The sequence below is a fragment of the Pelodiscus sinensis genome, chromosome 29 (genome assembly GCF_052426305.1).
Source record: "Pelodiscus sinensis isolate ZL-2025 chromosome 29, ASM5242630v1, whole genome shotgun sequence".
NCBI lineage: Eukaryota > Metazoa > Chordata > Testudines > Trionychidae > Pelodiscus > Pelodiscus sinensis.
The window spans coordinates 1,155,467-1,174,797 of record NC_143080.1 but is presented as its reverse complement, the minus strand read 5'-3'; the positions used below and the strand labels follow the sequence as shown (position 1 = coordinate 1,174,797).

Below are 19,331 nucleotides of genomic sequence, written 5' to 3'. Positions count from 1 at the left end.
GCAGGGCCCAGCTGGAGCCCACATCCCAAACCCCTACCCCAGTCATGAACCCCTCCTGCCCCCCAAGCCCCGCCCTAGCCCCGAGCACCCCGGCATCCAAACACCCTCCCAGAGCCTGCACCTAGAACCCGTTCTGACACCCCAACGGCCTGCCCCAAGCTCAGATCAGAGCTCCTCTCGCGCTCCAGATCCCTTCACCCACGACCAGAGCCTGCGCCCAACCCTCGGCCCCAGCCTGGTGGGAGGGAGTGGGGATGGGGGAGGGAGGATGGAGTGAGCAGGGGCGGGGCCTCGGAGGAGGGGCAGGAAGGGGGCGGGGCGAGGGGATTTGGGTTCGTGGTAGATTTTGGATTGCACTTAAGTTCAAAAAGTGATCTCGTGCTTCAAAAGATGGGAGACCCCCTGTGATAGCGTTTTCTGGGGCCAAGATTAGCAGGTATCAGAGAAGCCAATTTGTGGAGGAACCCAAAGGGAGAAATAACTGAAATATTCTTCAGCACAGCAATCCATTCCCTTCACTAGATGAATACCTTAAATGTACCTCCGGCCAAAGCGTTTTGGCAGGTACCAGAACAACAATTCAGCTGTCTCTGGAGTGGAACACGGGACCTGTGTAACAGAGCATAACCACCCCCCGTGATAGCCACTCCCTGTTTACATTGGGATCCCGGCCAAGTTCTCACGTGGGTAACTACCCCGTCTACCCCCATCGTTCTCCCTGCAGCGTCCTTCCTCCCTTCCTTCTCTTCCTTCCTTCCTCTCTTCCGCTACAGCCACCGTCCATGGCTACGTCTAGACTGGCATGATTTTCCGCAAATGCTTTTAACGGAAAAGTTTTCCATTAAAAGCATTTTCGGAAGAGCATATAGATTGGCACGGACGCTTTTCCGCAAAAGCACTTTTTGCAGAAAAGCGTCCGTGGAAAATCTAGACGGCCAGTGTAGACAGCTGGCAAGTTTTTCCGGAAAAGCGGCTGATTTTCTGGAAAAACTGGCCAGTCTAGACACAGCCCATGTGTAACGCCATGTTTCTGAGACAGGTTTTGGCCACTGAGGCAAAATCCACCACAAAGGGGGGGCCTCCCTGGCAGCATCGCACATTTTCAGTAATTCACCCTAAAGAAATCCAGCCACAGTTCACGGATCTCCATCGGCTCCTAGAGCCATGGAGAAAGCCACCCACCCACCCAGCCAGACAGCGGCTCCCTGCCGCCCTCTAGAGTCCCAAACCGGGAAGGCCCATCGCCCTCCGAACTCCCTGGCTTGAGTCAGTACCCACTGCTGTGCACTTCTGTGAGCCATGAGTTACGCCAGCAACGTCAGAGGAGGGTCCCGCTAACGCGACGTCAGCGCTGGGACTGACACGGAGCATCTGGGTCAGGGGACGTTTTGCCTCCAGAGTTATCACAGAATCCTAGAACACTAGAACTGGAAGGGGCCTCGAGGAGTCATCAAGTCCCGTCCCCTGCCCTCGCGGCAGGACCAAATACTGTCTAGCCCATCCCTGACCGGCGTCTGTCCAACCTGCTCTTCAATATCTCCAGGGATGGAGATTCCACAACCCCCCAGGCAACTTATCCCAGTGTTTAACCCCCCTGACAGGTAGGAAGTTTCTCCTAATGTCCAGCCTAAACCTCCCTGGCTGCAGTTTAAGCCCATTGCTTCTTGTTCTGTCCTCAGAGGTCGAGAAGAATAATTTTTCTCCCTCCTCCTTTTAGATACTTGAAAACTGCTCTCACGTCCCCTCTCTGTCTTTTCTTTTCTTTTCTTTTCTTTTCTAAACTAAACAAACCCAATTCCTTCAGCCTTCCCTCACAGCTTCATGTTTTCTAGACCCTCCAAAAGAGTCACCTGTATTTTAGCGAGGGGCTCCCCAGATGCATCTCCCCCTCCCTCCCCTCGTCTGGGTGTGTGCCCTGTAAAAACAAGAGAGGGTGCAGGGAGGAACCTATGAACTGGTTTTGTCCTTTCAAATCCCAACATGCTCTCTCAACCTTCGCCAGGAAGGGAGGCCTAACCGCATGGCACAGACACGCAACTGAAGTGCCATGGGGGTGGAAATGCGTACGTTTCATTCACTGACGTTACACACTCACGTGTACCCCACAATGTTCCTTGAGAACAGAGCGCGGCCCTCAGGCTGACGGGATGGGAGAGGGCGGAAACCGTCCTGGGATGTTCCGCCCAAGGGCGTTGCTTTTGTACCTAATTCCCTGGCCCTGGGCATGCCACAGGCAACAAAACGGCTTTTCAGAGATTTGGGGTTTTTAAATGAGCCACGTGGCTACAAAGCAGACCCAGGTGGGAGGACCCAGGGCGGAGCTGAACGCCATTGGGGACAGGACGATCAGCCCCCAACCTCCCTTTAACCTGGTGACGGAACTTAGACCAGGATTTTTTGAGTGCGCCCTCTGGGTTAGAAGGGGGAATCGAAGGCCCGTGGCAAGCTAGGAACCCCAGACGTGATGCCGATCCCACGGGCGGGTGACACACAGATCAGGCCCCTAAGTCGATAGTGGCCTCGTCAACTGGATGCAAGACTCACCTGGGAAGCAGCGACTCTGAAAATGGTTGGGGGCAGGGTGGATAAGCAGCAGCGGGGTGGCCCAAAAGGCTGGTGCAGTCCCTGGATGTGTGAACAGGGGACTCTCCAGGAGGGGTTATTTCACCGCAGTCCGTGGCCCTGCTGTGGCGGTTGCTGGGTTCAGCTTGGGGCCACAGTCCAGGAAGGCTGTTGGGCAAACGGCAGAGGATTCAGAGAGGTGCCGTGGGAATGACGGAAGGGCTAGAAAAGTGCCCTGAGCGTCACAGACTCAAGGAACTAACCTCTTTCGCTCAGCACAGAGAGAGTCGGGGGGAAGGGGGACTCGATTCCAGTCGATCAGGATCTCCACGAGGAACCCGTCTTTGGAAACGGGCTCTTCAGGCAAGCAGACAAAGGTCTGACACGAACCCACGGCTGGAAGCTGAAACAAGACAGATTGAACCTGGGAGTCAGGGGTAAGGCTTTCACAGGGAGGGTAATTAGCCATTGGACCCCTGCAACCGCAGCTGGGGGAGGGGGATCCCTGGCGATGATTAAATCCAGATGATTTATTTTTTTACTGAAGGATCTGCTCTTGGAATGATTTGGGGAAGTTCCGTGGCCTCTGTCACACAGATCGCTTGGCATCTAGAAAATTACACACACGTGCACGTAGGGGGACACACACTCCACACACACACACGACAATCAGCCAAGGAGACCCACTCTGGCTTTATATACGACACAGAATGTGGTGCCCAATGGGACTTTGCAACCTACTTCCTGATTTACCGCTTGCCTGCTGGGTCCCTGGCACGAGCCAGCTCACCTCTGTGTCCCTATCACTAAGCACCACCGGGATACCGGCCCTGCCGGCTTCGTAAAGGGCTTTGGTATTTCCAGAGGGGTGGTATGAACCCAGCTGTATTCCATCAGCCTCATGTATTTCCTAGGAATGTTACTGGCTGTTTGTGTCTTCATCATGCACTCCTGGCATTAATTATTTCGTCAGTCACATTTCAGGGACTGGCAGGAATTGTCTCCATTATACTCAGGTGGTAAGTGATGTGCCCAAGGCTACGCAGAAGGCTGCTGTTGCATCTGGGCTTAGAACTCGGACATTCTAGCGCTCTGCTCTCGGTGTGATTCCTGGACTGGGCTGACTAGAAAGCGCATTCACAAAGTCACAGACATGAGCGAGGGAGAAATTGATCAACCCCTCCCCCCCACAGTGGCCAGGGCTGGAGTCTCCCCTGCCCCAGAGTGTGCACGCTTGGGCCTCCACCACTGGCCAGGTGACTAGTTCAAAGTCTGAGGGATCCTACCCCATAGATTCAGCAAAATATTCCCGTCTTTCCCCCTCATTGGCATTACACTACATTAGCCTTGCTCAGGGACAGTGTGGCCCAGTGGGCAGGACTCAGGGATCTGGGTTTACAGGTTGAACCTCTCTAGACTAGCACCCTCGGGACCTGACCGGTGCCGAACTAGAGAATTTGCTGGACCAGGGGAGGTCGATATAGTCTAGCAGCATCACCGACCCTTCCACTGCTCACTGTATTTTGGGTATTGAGGGTAAATTAGAGAAGGCATTGAGGGTAAATTAGAGCTAAACAACAGCACAGAGCACTCAGAACTAGGCCTTATGGGACTGCGGGGCACTTGGCCACCCCCATGCTAAGTGAGCACGCGGCTCACTCAACTGACGCCGGACCACGGAGGCTGCCGGACCAGAAAGTGCGGGGCTAGAGCGATTCAACCGGCCGTCTTGTCTCAGTTGCTGGCCTGCTGGGCGACGCCCTCTTCCCCTTGCCAGGGCTTCCCCAGTGAAAAACGGGGCTGAGCCGTGCCGACCGGCTTGACAGAGCCCTCAGGAATCAACAGAGGAAGAAAGGGATTGGGACAAGCTAGTTCAGCCCCGTTACTGCGTCCCTTTCAGCCACCGTCCTCAGAGGTTCTTCTCCCTCCGCAGCTCTGAGGGCTCAGGGTCCGGCCCTTCAAATCCCGTGGCCAAGTGTGGCGTAGTGCGGGGGTCTGCTCTGTAACCCAGGGTCCCCTGTGCTGGGCTGTGCGATTCCCACTGACTCACCCGCGTGTGGATTAACCCAGACCCCGGGGCTCAGCCTGAGGAGATAACAGGGGATTCCCAGGGGGAGAGACAAAGGGAGAGAGACAGAGACCAAGACCAGGTTTCGGGGTAAGGGGCAGTGGCTGGCTGGGAAAATGAAGGGAAGAGCCTGAGCTGAGGGGCTAGGGACCCCTAACCCAAGGGGTCTGAGGCATCCTGGCCCTGACTCCTGTAGCCACATCACGTCTGTGCTGCCCTGTATCCTGGAGAAGCAATAAACTCTCCCTTTCCTCTGGCTGGCGGAGGCTCATCTTGCTGCGGACGGGTGCAGGATCGGGGGTACCACACCAAGCTTGATCTATTTAGCTTTGCATAAACCGGCCCTTCCAACCTCACAGCCATTCTGTCTCTCACTGAACTCCCCCGGGCTTCTCTTCACGTCTCTGGTCGGGAGTCCCCCTGCGCCGGCCAGATGCAACGGCTCGAGAGGTGCCCATATCGCAGGGGACGACTTGTGAGCAGACGCCTGCACGTGATCGGCCGACCACACCCCTGCTGGCCTTTTCCGCTGCACGGTGCACAGGCCCTGGGTGGTTTTCCTCTCAATAGCCCTTGGCTTGGCCTTCCCATCTTCCAATGCAGAAGCCACCAAATCTGAGCAGAGCAGTAGGGCAGACAGGCAGGTCGGCCTTCCACGTGTGTTAATTAGCTAGACACAAAGTTCTCTGGAACCAGCTGTGTCCGCAGGGTTTCCTCAGATTGACGTGTGGAGGGGAAAGACAACACACCACCCAGTTCATTGCTGCATCGCGTCTGATTTGCTCTCCACGTTTCCCCCAAGAAATGTTCAGCATCCGTGTTTTCCAGGCTCCTCCCTCGCCTGGCAAGCCCCCACTCCAGTCTCCCACAACCAACCCGAAATACAGGGCAGTGCTGAACACACCAGCAGGCCCGTCACCTCAGAGACTAACACACGTGTTGGGTCATGAGTGTCCGTGGGTAAAACCCACCTCATCAAATGCGGGCTCCACTCCAGCCCCTCTGAGGAAGTGGGTTTTCCCCACGGACGCTCATGACTCAATAAACTTGTGAGTCTCTAGTCTAAGGTGCCACAGGACGGCTCGTTTTTCAAGTTGCTGTCTTACCACGGCTCCCCCATGAAAATGCTGCTTTCCCCAGATAAAAGAGACCCACGAGAGGGCAGCATAGACCCAGAAAAGGGAACCCATCGCTGGACAATTTTACAATCATCAACACAGAAGAAAAAATCCACCACTCCACAACGGACACCTCTCGGTCATCCAGCTGCCACCCTTCCCTTGGTCGCACACACGCTCCATTACCCAGAACCTGCACCGTCGCGCGGAGCCTTCCCCACGACCCGTCCCCAAGGGTGCAGCTTTTCAGGAGCAGAGACCTATTTCCAGCAGAGACTAGGAAACGCGGGCGTTTTCCCGTAGCCCACCCAACCGAGCGCTCTCCTGCAGGCGTGGCCCCCAGGAGCTGCCCTGCCACAGCCCGGCTCGCGCTCCAGCACTCGGGGATGGCCGAAAGAGCCATGTTTGCTGCCAGGGTAAGCCACATTTGGCTCAGAGCCATAGGTTAGCAACCTGACAGTAGCACCTTGTGCTAGGTGCTGTCCGGAGTGGGGACCGGTCTCTGCGTGAAAGAGCTAACCGCCGAAAGAGGCAAGGCCGAGAGGGCTACAGAAACACAGACTGGGGAAGCGACTTCCTCGTGGTGACTCGGAAGGACAGCGGAAGAGCAGAGCTTCAAAATCCCAGGCCAGCCCTCTACCCTCTGGCCCGCCTGCCTCTCCTAAGCGTTTCCATGTCCAGCCTCTACGCGCCTGCCCGTCTTCGCAGTGACACCGCGGAGGGCGTGGGGTGTCCAGGCTCCACGGGGTCCCCTGGACACATCCCTTTCTCCAGATGAGGAAGGGGACTTGCCCCCAGAACTGTCCGCACCAGAGGAATCCAGCAGAAAGCCTCCGGACTCCCCTCTAGATGGCTCTGCAAAGCCGGATTAGACAAACGTGTGAAAAGCGACAGGCCCCTCCTGCAAACCCAGGGGCTCCAGGATGGAACATCGCACCCGTCTTCCTGCTTGGCAGGGGGCGCTCGCAACGTCCTCCCCCCCTCCCGGAATCCCACCGGGGACAGAGCAGCTGGAGCGATTGGCTAACACGGAACAGCTACAGGGATTCTGTTGCCTCTGTGGCCAGTGGCCAGTGCTCCAAGGGGCTCGCTGGCCAAGCTGACCCCACAGCATGTTAGTCACCCAGCACCAATTGCCTGCTCAGGGCTGCACGGAGACCAAATGGACTGAAACCAGATTCCAGCCTCCAGCATGGGCCTCAGTGCTTAACGAGCCCCCCGCCATGAAACTCTCTCTCCCACAAGGGAGATGTGCTGCCATGCTGCTCCCCCGGCATCCCCCAGCGTGGAGCCCGGAGGAGGGCACGGCCAGGGGTACAAATGGTGGATTGGGACCCGGCAAAGGAACAATCAAGTTCACGGGGCCTGTGCTATTCTGGACTGCTGAGTGGCTCGGCAGGAAACTGCAGCAACGCAGTGGCTTAGAACCGCCACTCGGCCGTGCACCAGGTTATGCCCCTTCCTGTCCCCAGCCTCCTCCCAAATCCAGGAAGCTCAAAGACAGAAAAAAGCCACTTTTGCCTTCTCCCTCCTCTTCCTGAGCGGCCCTGGCATTAACCCAGAATGGAGGCCACAGCTTCTTGGCCAAGGAACCTCACGCCTAGCACCAATAGACACACCGCACATCCGGGATAGGGCTGAACCCCCCAGCCAGGCACTCTCTGGTCCAGCAAGAGCCGTGGTCCGGCGTGATGTCAGTGAGCCAGATGCCCACTCTGCATGGGCAAGTCCCCCGCGGCCCCATAAAGTCTGTTTGCAGCCCCAGCCCTGGTTCAAATGTTCTGTAAATATTTAGCTCTAATTTACCCCTCGGTGCCTTCCAAGAGCCCAGCAAGCAGCAGGAGTGTTGGCAATGCTGCTAGACAATCCTGACCTCCAGCGGTCCAGCCTCCGTCAGGGCCCGAGGGCGCTGGATAGAGAGGTTTGGGGTGGGACAGGGAGATCGCTGCGGGGAGACTGCATGGGCAGAGTGGCATTCTGAAGAGAGATCTGAAGAGTGAGAGGGTGGGAGGGTGGCATCTAACGGCGGTGGTGCAGTTCAGTGGCTAGAGCCTGGGGCTGGGATTCAGGAGAGCTGCATTCTCCTTTCAGCTTTTCCACGGGTCGGCCGAGTGACCCTGGGCAAGTCGCTTCCCTTCTTGGTGGCTGAGTTTGGAAATTCTCTGCAATTCTCTGTATGAATCGTTGTCGCTAGAGACAAGCAGCCCACGAGGACTCCAATCCGCCCACGCAGGACGGCAGGGGGCCACCAACGCTCTGCCCAATTGGGTTTTAAATCTCACACTTGCAGCATTTCTCTTGGGTGAATATTCTGCGATTTAACCGTGGCTACAAAGATTTCCCTCAAGGTTCATCCTGGCTTGGATCCCACCGCGCCCGGTTATTTCTGCTAGGATCATACAACACAATTTCTCTCTCCCCTTTGGGTTTAGAGCTCTTGGCCTAAAAGAAAACCCCTGGCACGTCTGCAAACTCAGCACCGCAACCCGGAGCTTTCAGGGCAGGTTGTTGGGGTGCTGAGGCTGGTGCTTCCGGCCCATTTCACAGAGGCTGGCTGCAGACTAGACCAAATGAAGGCAGGGCTGGATCTGGCCTGGGGGCCGTAGGTGGAAAACCCCACAGATTAGATATCCCCACATAAGCAGCAGGAAGAGCATCCTCAATGCACAACTAGCAGCATCTGCTAAACATTGTGCCAGATCTTTGTCTGTATGGTCTCCCCTGGTCCCCAAGGGCCTGAGCCCTACCGTGGGAGAGCCCGTCTTTCTGCCTGCGTCCCACAGCCACACGGGAGCTGAGCCCCACTGGTACAAAGAGAGGGCTGCAGGCCGAGCGTTCTCCGTGAGCACCTCCCCACACACACACCTTCCAAATTCGCTTCTTTTCCGGCTCCTTAGTTAGTTCCCTTCATGGTGCCCTCATCTCTCCCCCTGGTTCTTGAGAAGGAGGGAGACTAGCGAGGATGCAGCGCAGGAGAAAGATGACTGGTGGGATTTTTGTGGGAGACAAGGAACCCTAAGAGCTAGCACACTGCAGAGGGACTCAGGAGATCTGAGTTCTATTCCTCGCCCTGCCACTGCTGTGACATTGGGCAAGTCTCCCCCCCCTCCACCATCTTCTCTGTGCCTCAGTTTCCCCATCTGTGAAATGAGCATAACGACACCTCCTTTAAAAGTCTCAGAGGGGGAGCTGTGTTAGTCTGTAACTTTAAAAACAATGCGCAGTCCTGTAGCACCTCACAGATTAACCAATAAAGAGGATTGTGGCCAAAACCCACTTCCTCAGCTGAGCAGAGTCACCTCCTTTGTAAACCACGTCATTCTATTGATTGAAACAGCTGCTCCTTTTCTCTCTCTTTGCTCTAGCTGGAAGCAATTGATGGGGACTGTTTATTTGACTGGGGAAGTTCTATATTTTTAAAGAGCGTCAGGGCCTAGGGTGGCAGGTTTACTTTTGGGATAATATAAATGAAGTGGCCTTTAGGGGAATTAAGTCATGTTTCTTCAGTTTTTGCCAGTTGTGAATTTCAGACACAGAAGGCAGAAGAGGTCAGACAGAACTAAAATGATCACGCGTCGGCCATGTTATAGAAAAGGGGCTGGAGGTAGGGAAAAATACTACAAGAAACATGGGAAGAGGAGGGGTCAAAGTTACGATGGTGCATCGGGATGGGAGATTCACTAGGCTGTTTTCATGTGGTGTTTTCCAAGCCACTCAGCAATCAGCAGGGGTTACAACTGAAATTCAAAATAAAGTCCTGTGAGCTTCAAAGGTTTCTCCAGTGATCTGGCCAACTGAACAGAAACACCAGGAAGCTAACTACTGGTTTTCAAGGTTTGTGGACACTGGAAGCCATGGCAAACCAAGCTCTCCTAGCTGCTATCTTACTGGATGAACAACTGACAAGCTAAATAAGTTGAAATTCAGTGGCGCAGGAACATTTTTAAGAGTGGGGGTTCTGCCCTCCCCCCCAGCTGAGGCTGGGAGCACAGCCCTGCCATGTGGGGCCCACAGCCAGGACCTGGGGCACAGTGCTAGCAGCCAACCCCCCAGTGCTTGGGGCCCAAACAGCCGTCTGGTGGACAGGGCCAGGAGCTGGGTCTCCAGCCGCAGGGCTGACAGCAGAGCCTGCAGTGCATGGGGCAGTAGTCAGAACCCCAGGCAATAGGCCAGGAGCCCAGGGGTTCTGTAGCACCCCCCTCTCCTAGTTCCCATGCCTAGGAGCTGAATGGATGCCTGCTTTGAACCTGATCCTACACGCACACTCAAGACAAATGGCAAAACTCCCTTTGACTTTAATAGTGCAGCAGCAGGGCTTTCATGGGCAAGCTCTTCCCTGGTGGTCGTACTAGCAGTACTGGCAGTGCCTGAAATCAAGGCCTGGTTGCGCTAGGCGCTGTACATACACAGGAGACACCAGCCCTGAGGAATTTATAAATAAGAGACACAAAGGGTGGGAGGGAAAACAGAGAGATGTAAATCCGCAAGGTCACACACTGCAGGGAACAGATCTCTTGCTTCCCAGCCCAGTGGCTAATGAACTGCCTCCCTAGCCTCACAGAAGCATGCAGGCTCCATTCATGGACTAGCCGCCTGCTGACCGGCGCTGAATGTATTTCATGCTTCTCTTTCCCACTCTCTTCCCTCCCCGGCTCTATCCACCCTTGTGCACGGACAAGGAGCAATCGCATCCCGTTCTACACTCCCAGGCACTTACACTTCTATGCATGGGGGGCAGGGGCGTAAAATACCCCCGAGATCAGACTGACGGAGGTTCAGGTCCACAATGAACCGGAGCCGGCCACTGCTCAGAGCAGAGGAGACTCACGAACCAGCGATTTGAGAGGAAGGGGGTTTCGCTCTGTGAGCAGCGTTTCCATTTCCTCTCGGGCCACCGCGAGAACCTCCCTGGACTGAGCCGAGCAGCCTCCAACCAACTCGCCTCCCGAGGGCAGTTTCCTGCCCTGCAAAAACGCGAAGTGTCACAATCCCCCTTCGAAAATGGACCGAGAACCAAAAGAATCTGCAGAGCACATCGAGCCCCATGAGCCAAGCGGCTACGCGGGGAACCGGCTTTTACTGCCAGGGGACTCTAAGCAAGAAGCCCGGAGGAAAATGCCCAAGTGCCACCCCCCGACCAGCCCCCTCCCGGCAGGCTCCAAGGCCGGGAATCCGCATTTGCAGCGGGGTTCCCGGCCGGTGCTCGCGGGGAGCGCTGGGGTCAGAGGTTCCTGGAGGGCCCCGCCAGCCCTGTCCCCCCCCCCCCGACTTGCTGCTCTGCGGCCCTAGCAGCGGCGGGACTGGGGACTTGTGCCCCAGGGCCCGGCTGGATCCCCCGGGCTAGTCCGGAGTCTTTTCCACCCCCGGAGGCCCTGCCTGGCGCGCGCAGGGCGGGGCTGCGCCCCGGTACCTGCCGGCAGGAGACTTTCCCGAAGTCTGCAGCCAAGCAACCGTCACTGGGCGGCAGGTGCGTGGCGCGGGAGGGGCCGCTCGGCGCGGGAGCCGCCACCCAGCGGCTGGGCTGGGCTGGGGCGGCCGGAGGAGCCAGGAGTCGGCTTATAAGCGGAGCAGCTCCCCCGCCCCGCCGCCCTTCCAGCGCAGGCACCGGCCGGAGATGCAGTTGTGGCGGCTGCTGGTCCCCGGGAGCATCGCCCTGCTGGTGAGCGGGGGGGGGGAGCTCCCGGGGCCGGCTGGGGAAAGGGGGAAGCTCTTGAACGAGGCAGCTGCAAGAAGCCTCCCTCCCCCCAAAACGTGGCGATTGTAGGGCTGGCGCGGGGGGGTCTGGCTGAGGCAGCTCCCCTCGCCCCCCAAAGTGCGGGCACTACACGGGCTGGGTGGGAGGCTTTCACCCCGCTGAACCCCCTGCCCGCGGGGTCCCAGGCAGCTGGGGCTGAAGTCACCTCGGTCACCGGATGGTCCCGGGGGGCAGCTGAGCCGCCCAACCTGCGTCCCCCCCGCCCGCCCCTTCCCCCGCCCGGGGCCCTACTGAGGACTGGCCGCGGCTTGGTACCGGCCCCGATCCCTGGCAGCTGCAGCCGGGGGGGGCCCCGAGGGGAGGGGGGTGACGGGGCTAGAGTCACCTGAGCGGGGGGGGGGTCACCGGGGCAAGGTACGAGCCCAGCATTAAGGCAAGTGGCACCGAGCGGGGATCAGTCCGCACGTGCACTGAGCATCAACCCCCCCCCCCCCCCCAGCGCCCCGGGAACTGACCGGCCCGGCAGCGGACAGCGGCGGAAGGTGCCGGGGCTGGCGCCCTTGTGGGGAGCGAGCTAGAGCAGAAGGGGGGGAGGGGTCCAGAGGAGGGTCACGGCCCAGGACTGGGGGCGGGGAAGCCCAGAGGAGAGGGGATGGGCTCGGCCCAGGACTGGGGACGGGGAAGCCCAGAGGAGAGGGGATGGGCTCGGCCCAGGACTGGGGGCGGGGAAGCCCAGAGGAGAGGGGATGGGCTCGGCCCAGGACTGGGGACGGGGAAGCCCAGAGGAGAGGGGATGGGCTCGGCCCAGGACTGGGGGCGGGGAAGCCCAGAGGAGAGGGGATGGGCTCGGCCCAGGACTGGGGGCGGGGAAGCCCAGAGGAGAGGGGATGGGCTCGGCCCAGGACTGGGGACGGGGAAGCCCAGAGGAGAGGGGATGGGCTCAGCCCAGGACTGGGGGCGGGGAAGCCCAGAGGAGAGGGGATGGGCTCGGCCCAGGACTGGGGGCGGGGAAGCCCAGAGGAGAGGGGATGGGCTCGGCCCAGGACTGGGAGCGGGGAAGCCCAGAGGAGAGGGGATGGGCTCGGCGCACGAGCAGCGAGAAGACGCATCTCTGATTTTCTCTGCTTTTCGCTTCAGGTGATCTGCGGCCAAGAGCAAGGGGAGGATGCGGGGGAGGGTCGAGCCAGCTCCCCGCTCCCGCAGAACAGGGAGCCCCTCTCCCCGCCATCCCTGCTGCAGAATGTGACTCGCCAGGACCTGGCCTCTGGTTCACAAGAGCTCTGGGAAGCCCTAGGCAGCCTGCAGCAGCTGGGCCTGGGCCCGCGCCCTCGGGGACGCAGGGAGCCTGGGGCCAGCACTGGCAAGCTCAAGAAAATTTTTGGCTGGGGGGACTTTTATTCCAACATCAAGACAGTGTCGCTGAACCTCCTGGTCACCGGCAAGGTGGTGGATCATGGGAACGGCACGGTCAGTGTCTTCTTCCGGCACAACTCCACCGGGCAGGGCGCCATCTCGGTGAGTCTCGTCCCTCCCACCAAGACTGTGGAGTTTGACCTGGAGCAGCAGATCTTCATTGAGGCCAAAGAATCCAAGATCTTCAACTGCCGCGTGGACCACGAGAAAGTGGATCACGCCAAGAAAACCACACTCTGTACCTACGACCCCTCCAAACCTTGCTCCTATGAGCACACCCACAGCCAGGTCCTGTGGGTCTGCTCCAAGCCCTTCAAAGTCATTTGCATCTACATCACCTTCTACAGCATAGACTACAGGCTAGTGCAGAAGGTATGTCCCGACTATAACTACCACAGCGATGTACCTTATTACCCCTCGGGCTGAGGAACCTCTTGTGTCTCAGGGACAGCCCAGAGACCGGTGTCCTGGGGAAATGGCTTGGTAAGCCAAAGCAGAGCGCCGGGGTCTCGAGAGACCACAGTTCTGATGCTGGACAGAAAAGGGAGGAGTACTGATTTTTCCAGAAAGCCTAAGCACTGAAGAAAGGAATTCTAGACTCAGGGTCTGAGCATTTCTAACCCTGACCCAGAGCTGTGGTCTTTAGAGATGGGCCTATGAAGAAGGCACCGGACATGAAGTACAGAAACCATCAGGCTTTGGGTTTCTCACCACAACAGTACTTGCCTGGACGTAAGTCTCAGGGCCAAGAAATCCAGGCTTGGATCAAGGAGTCTAGAGACAGGTGCTTAAAACCAAACTGACCTGGCGCAGTAAGAGGTTGAGTTGAAGACCAGGTTACTAAAAGGCATCTAGTTCAGGGACTCATACTAGTGTATTGAAAGTGGCTGTTCGACATCAGTAGGTAACCATCTACCTAGAGTTCTACCAAAAGTATGAGCTAGAGTGGACTACCAGGGACTTACCTGCACTCTCTGTTTTGGGAGTGCAGGTGTCTCCAGAGACTGAGCTAAAAGGTCAGAAGTAGAAATATTTGAGGGGTCCTTTGTCACAGGCAGGCAGCGTCAGATTGGGGATGTCAACTTCCAAGACAAAGTGGCTTCTCTCCTCTTCGTAGGGTTTTCAGACCCTGTTAGCCGCTCCTGAGAGTTGGAGATTTTACAGAATCTCAGCCCCATGGATTTACGGATAACAAAACCCCGGCCAACTGTCAAAAATGCTGACATAGAATATACGATTCACAAATTTCCCTTCATCAGCTCCGTGACTCACCTCACTTCTGCACTCTCAGGCATGTCAGTACCCTGCATTCTTCTTGCTCTCCTGCATTTGTCTACCTCCAGCAGATCGTATACATCCATCGCTCCACAGGTTCTCAGCCTTAAATACTATGTACAGTAGTTTCTATATTTTTTGTGAAGACGTGTGTGTGTGTGTGTGTGTGTGTGTGTGGTGCGGTGCGTGTGAAGTCAAGAAAATGAATCTTTTCCTTGCAATGGAGAATAAAGTGCCCCCCACACTAAGGAGGCACAGTAAGTGTTTTCATTGAGAACTTATCTTGTTATGAATGTGAAACGCAAAATGCATGATCCAGTCTAACATGCTCTCTCCCCAGTCACTGCCCCTATTTCTGATTCGGTTCAGGTTCTTGCCCTGTGCTCCCTTTTCTACGATCTGAGCACAGGGTACATTTTTATTAGCCTGGCAGGACTTGAACTTAGAACTTTTAGCATTTGAAATCAAGCCCAGGATGTGGCCGATACTCTGTAGTGGGGGTGTGAACTCGGAGTGACTAAATGGGGATGTAGAGTCTTTCTTCTCTGCCTTCCCCGAGCCATTAGAACCGCACAAACTCCATGCTGACGCACAGCGTGGCTCTCACGGCAGACCCAGCAAGCTTTCCACACTGTCCCCTCCCTCCTCCACACTATGCCAAGGTCTCACATTGCTAAGGATGGATCACGTCAGCACAGCCCTTGCCACGTACATGGCCAAGCAGATTCTGTGTTGAAACGGAAGGAGTGTTAAAGCAGGTTTTATGATTTTCTTTTAAAATCATGTTTCGTTGATGGTTGCTCATTCACAATGGATCTTCCGGTTACTAATGCGAGTCAGGGAGGCTCTGTCATACATATCTGAACTTCCACGTACAGAGCTACTCAGAGAAGCCAGCCAGAGTACATCACTCACAAAAAATGCTTTAGTTGAATAAAATGAGAGAATTTTTACTCTTCACAAACCAGAGCACAAAATACCTTGAAAGCTCAGCTGTAAATAAAAACAACAAAAAACCCAGTCATAATATTGGATATTCTGAAAGGACTACTTTCATCTCACGCGGAACAAACTAAGGTACATTCCCAGAAGGTTTCATGCTTCCTTTGAAAAGAAGCAAAGAAAAATAGGTTAACCCCTTCCTCCCCCCCTCCCATCACCACCAGAGAGAAAACACTCAAAGGTTGCTCACTTGGGAGATATTTCTGAATATTGTAACTTTCAGAGCATCAAAACCAGATGCAGTATTTTAGAAAGCACTAAGGCAGTTGGTAGTTACTAGGACACAAGCACTGACCATTATTCCAGGTTAGAATAATCTCCTCTCAGCTAACCAAGCAACACAAGAGGATCAAAAGAGAAATTCACTAAACTAAAAGGCAAACAAAAGAAGGTAACACACACATAAGCTAGACACCCAGTTCCATCAGCTATGTAGCTCCCCCTCTGTTCCCACTAGATCCAAATAAGTTGCTTTGTAACAATGTAGTCAATTTCACCATACGTTCATGGAAGAGTCCAAGAACACGCGGTTTCCTTAAATGTACTGAGCTCTACTTTGTAATTAATTTGGTTTGCTCTGTGGCTTGCTCTTCTAGCTGTGCTGTGGAGTGGAGACTGGCTATTGATCCTGTTCCCAGACTAGATGAGTCTAAGACGCATGATGGAATCTGTGCTCCAAAGGCACAGGGAAAGCAAGTTTAAGTTATTTCCCCATGAGTTTGTACACTTAAAATTCAGTATTATTAGTGCAGATGCTAACAAAAAGTCAGATCCATGAACAACTATGGAAAACAGCAAGTGTCATGCATCCATGAAAGGGGGAGTTCATTAAAATAATTATAGCAATATTTATGGAATATTTTTGCAGCGGATTGTCCATCTGTGTGCATAACAGATACCTACCATGTGGAGTAACTCAATGGGAGCACAAATTGATATCAATGGCTACATCTACACCACAGCCCAGGTCAAGGCTCTGAGGGTAGGTCTACAATGGTGAAGAAAATCAATGCAAGATATGCAGCTCCAGCTATATGAATTGCATAGCTGGAGTCGACATACTTTGCACCGATTTTCTGAGGGTGGCCCCACAGTGGGAGGTTGACGGGAGGGCATCGACTTCCCTTACTGCTTGTGACAGCAAGGAGTACCACAGTTGTCAGGGGTACCCTCAGCATTTGATTTAGTGGGTCTTTACTAGACCCGCTAAATCAAACCTTGGAAGATCGATTACCAGAGCATTGATTGTCTGGTAATTGGAGACAAGGCCTGAAATTGATTCACCGGTGGTGAGTTTAATGGGTTTAGGGAAGACCTGCCAAATCCACCACAGATTGCTCTCTCATTGACCCTGTTTCTCTATCTGGACAAGAAGAGTAAAGGAAGGCCATGAGAGAGTTTCTCCCGCTAACTCCCATGGTAACTCACCTTAAGGTACGTTGACTCCTGCTATGTTATTTATGTAATTGCAGTTGTGCAACTTAAGTCGACTTTCGGCTGTTGTGCAGATGTAGCCTCAGTCTTGGGGGGAGAAAGAGCAACTATTTATCCAGATGTAGATCCACACAGTACATGACAGCAATTTCCTCCATCTCCAGTATGGAATCCCCCCAGTTGGCCAATAGAGTCTAATTGTTTCAATGAGCCTCAGAGTTGGGTCCAACTAACCTTTGCTTTGACCTGTTCGGAAACCCAGCCTACCAGAATGAACTGCCCCTTCCCCATGTCAAAGTCAGCCACCCTTTTGCTCGGCCTTAATGTAAATCACTTTTTCAACTTCTGACGCTGTCAGAATTCCAGGGCAGAAAAGGCCAGCTGGTCATTGCACCAAGGATCAGAAGGATCATAAGTCAGAAAGTACTGAAAAGCACATTTTAATTACAGAACAGCGGCATGACACTTTTCACAGAGAAAAAGTATCACACAGAATCACTGGAATTTAAGATGGAGATCATCTACAGCATCAGGCTATTTTCTTTATTTCCCCTGCCATTGAAGGCTTCTTCTGTGCACTGTAAATTCTCTGCTTCTCTCCTGTCCATTTTTGGTGCTATTTTACACTTGAATAGCTAGTACCCCTTCCCCATCCTTGTGTTCAGCCGTAGCGTCTCCTGTGCATAGTTTCTCATCTCATTACATCCCAGGTACCTGCCTAAAACAAACCCTACATCTAGCTCTTTTATGGGGGCATTTGACCTCACTCATACTTGTAGATCTAACTCTCACCCTTTGGTCAAGGACTTTTTTTCCCCTCTCAAGTCACCACACTCAGCTCTGCCATTACTATTTTTGGATATGTGAAACAGAATGTTTGACTGATTCTGCAACCCTCAGTCATATTTAGTACCTTGCTCTGAGTGGTCTAATTTAGTGTCTCAATTACCAGTCCCGGGAGAGCTCACCAACACAGTTTAGGAAGGCAGCAATCTGGTCCCTAGTATCAAAAAGGTTGAGAAATGCTGGTCTAATTGATTACAATGGGTCACAAAGGCCCATCTCAATGTAAGGATGGCAGATTCTGAAGCTTAATGAAAACATGACATCCATGGAGAGTAAACACCAGAGAGTATTATACCTATAGGTTATCAAGACTCTTCAATAATAATGTTCTAAAAATATTCCAGCCAGATGCCAAGATTTTTAATGAGAAGGAATTATTAATTTGTAAGTTAAGGACACAGTTAATGTGTTACAGCTTCTGTTTATAATCCTAAAGTTGGTGTGTTGCCAATTCTTGTAACGTTATCATGAGTTATGCTGTATTTGGGGGGTTTGCTTTGGTTTTTTGCACAATCCTGGCTACTAGTTATTTTATTACCCAAGAATCTTAACTTTCAAGGTTCTAGCCCTGGATAGTTGAAAAACAGAAGATAACTTGAAAACGTGACTTCTAAATGGTCAAACACCAAAAAGCAAATAAAAAAGCCCCACATTTTAAAACATTCCTCCATTTTTTGGGGAGCCTGAAACTAATGATTTTTCAACACTTGTGATTCACAATACTGAAATTGGGTCAGTAACATTTGGGGAGGGGAAATGACTCCCCATCAGCTGAGACTTTCCATAGACTGTGTCGTCACAAAGAGATTTGTTTTGTTTTTTGGAAAGTTTGATGAAATATCCTTCAGGTAAAGCTGAATGATCAGAACAGGGAGAAAAACAAAAAACTCTTTTTCACCTTTAAAAACATAATTCAAGGCTCTTCTTTCCATGCACTGAAACGCAGAATACTGAGACACCTTCAAACTACACAGAGTGCAGAACCTCAGCAAGTAGTTTTGCGAGTTGCATTTTAAAATATTGAAAGATTTCTAAGAAGTTAAAAGTAAACTCAATGAACTTAATTAGATTTCGCTAGAGAGAAAACATCAACATCTCAGTTGTAGCCCTTGTGATGGGGGGCGGACACAATACCCTTTGGGACTGCTTCCCCCGTGCTGATAAAGCTACTGCCACTCACCACCTGGTCTCCCCCTGCCATGGCCCAGCAGGACAGGGTCACGAGAAGCCCAAGAGCAAGGTGGTAAGTGTCACTGGTTTTATCAGCACACTGGAGAGCAGCCCCAAGAGGTCTTCTGTGACTCTCTCTCCCCTCCCTTCCCCCCTCCCCCGTCACAACTACCACTTCCATTTTGACCAGGCAGCTGCTGGACAGCCGCTATTACATCGTAAGTTCTTTGCAACAGGAACGGTTTCTCGCTTTCTGTTTGTACAGGGTGTGACATATTGCAGTCCTGGTTCAAAATGTGGTTCCTAAGAGCTACTCCACTACAAACTGGTTTATATTCTCAGAATATCAGATGGTTAAAAGCTTTGAAGGACTAGAGTCCATGAGAGCTGTAGGAAATCTATAACTCGATGCGGTCATTGAGATGGTTAGCTTGAATTTTGAGGTCATCCATACACGTCTAAGTTGTGTTAAAATAAAGCTATAAATGTATATTTTGTGTCAGTTGTTTCTCTGGTGAATTATTCTACCCATTTTGCATAAAGCAGCGGTGGCCAAGTTACAGCAGCCCCGCTGGAGCCAAGAGCCCAGCCGGACGGGGACGGGGCTGGTGTTGACCTCCCTGGGTCTGGCCAACTCCGTCATTCGGGACCAGTCAGGCCGTGAGTGCTGGACCAGGGCGCTCCAACATGTATTACATTAATGCTTTACGACCCCAGTCATTAGTACGGCCCCGTTGGGTTAGGCACT

The 19,331-nt window shown here is 53.7% G+C and overlaps 1 protein-coding gene and 1 long non-coding RNA gene across 2 annotated transcripts; one reads left to right on the top strand and one right to left on the bottom strand.

Moving 5' to 3' along the window:
* Positions 1 to 1,750: 1,750 nt before the first annotated feature.
* Positions 1,751 to 10,558, bottom strand: LOC142820970 (uncharacterized). Its single transcript, XR_012898011.2, has 2 exons — positions 2,826 to 10,558; positions 1,751 to 2,730 (listed from the first exon to the last, which is right to left on the bottom strand). It is a non-coding gene; the product is annotated as an uncharacterized LOC142820970 (long non-coding RNA).
* A 706-nt stretch (positions 10,559 to 11,264) lies between these two features.
* Positions 11,265 to 19,034, top strand: NXPH3 (neurexophilin 3). The gene is made up of 2 exons (XM_075911284.2): positions 11,265 to 11,407; positions 12,581 to 19,034. Exons 1-2 carry the CDS (start codon positions 11,363 to 11,365, stop codon positions 13,280 to 13,282), a joined length of 747 nt encoding a protein of 248 aa, XP_075767399.2. The 5' UTR covers positions 11,265 to 11,362; the 3' UTR covers positions 13,283 to 19,034.
* Positions 19,035 to 19,331: the final 297 nt, after the last annotated feature.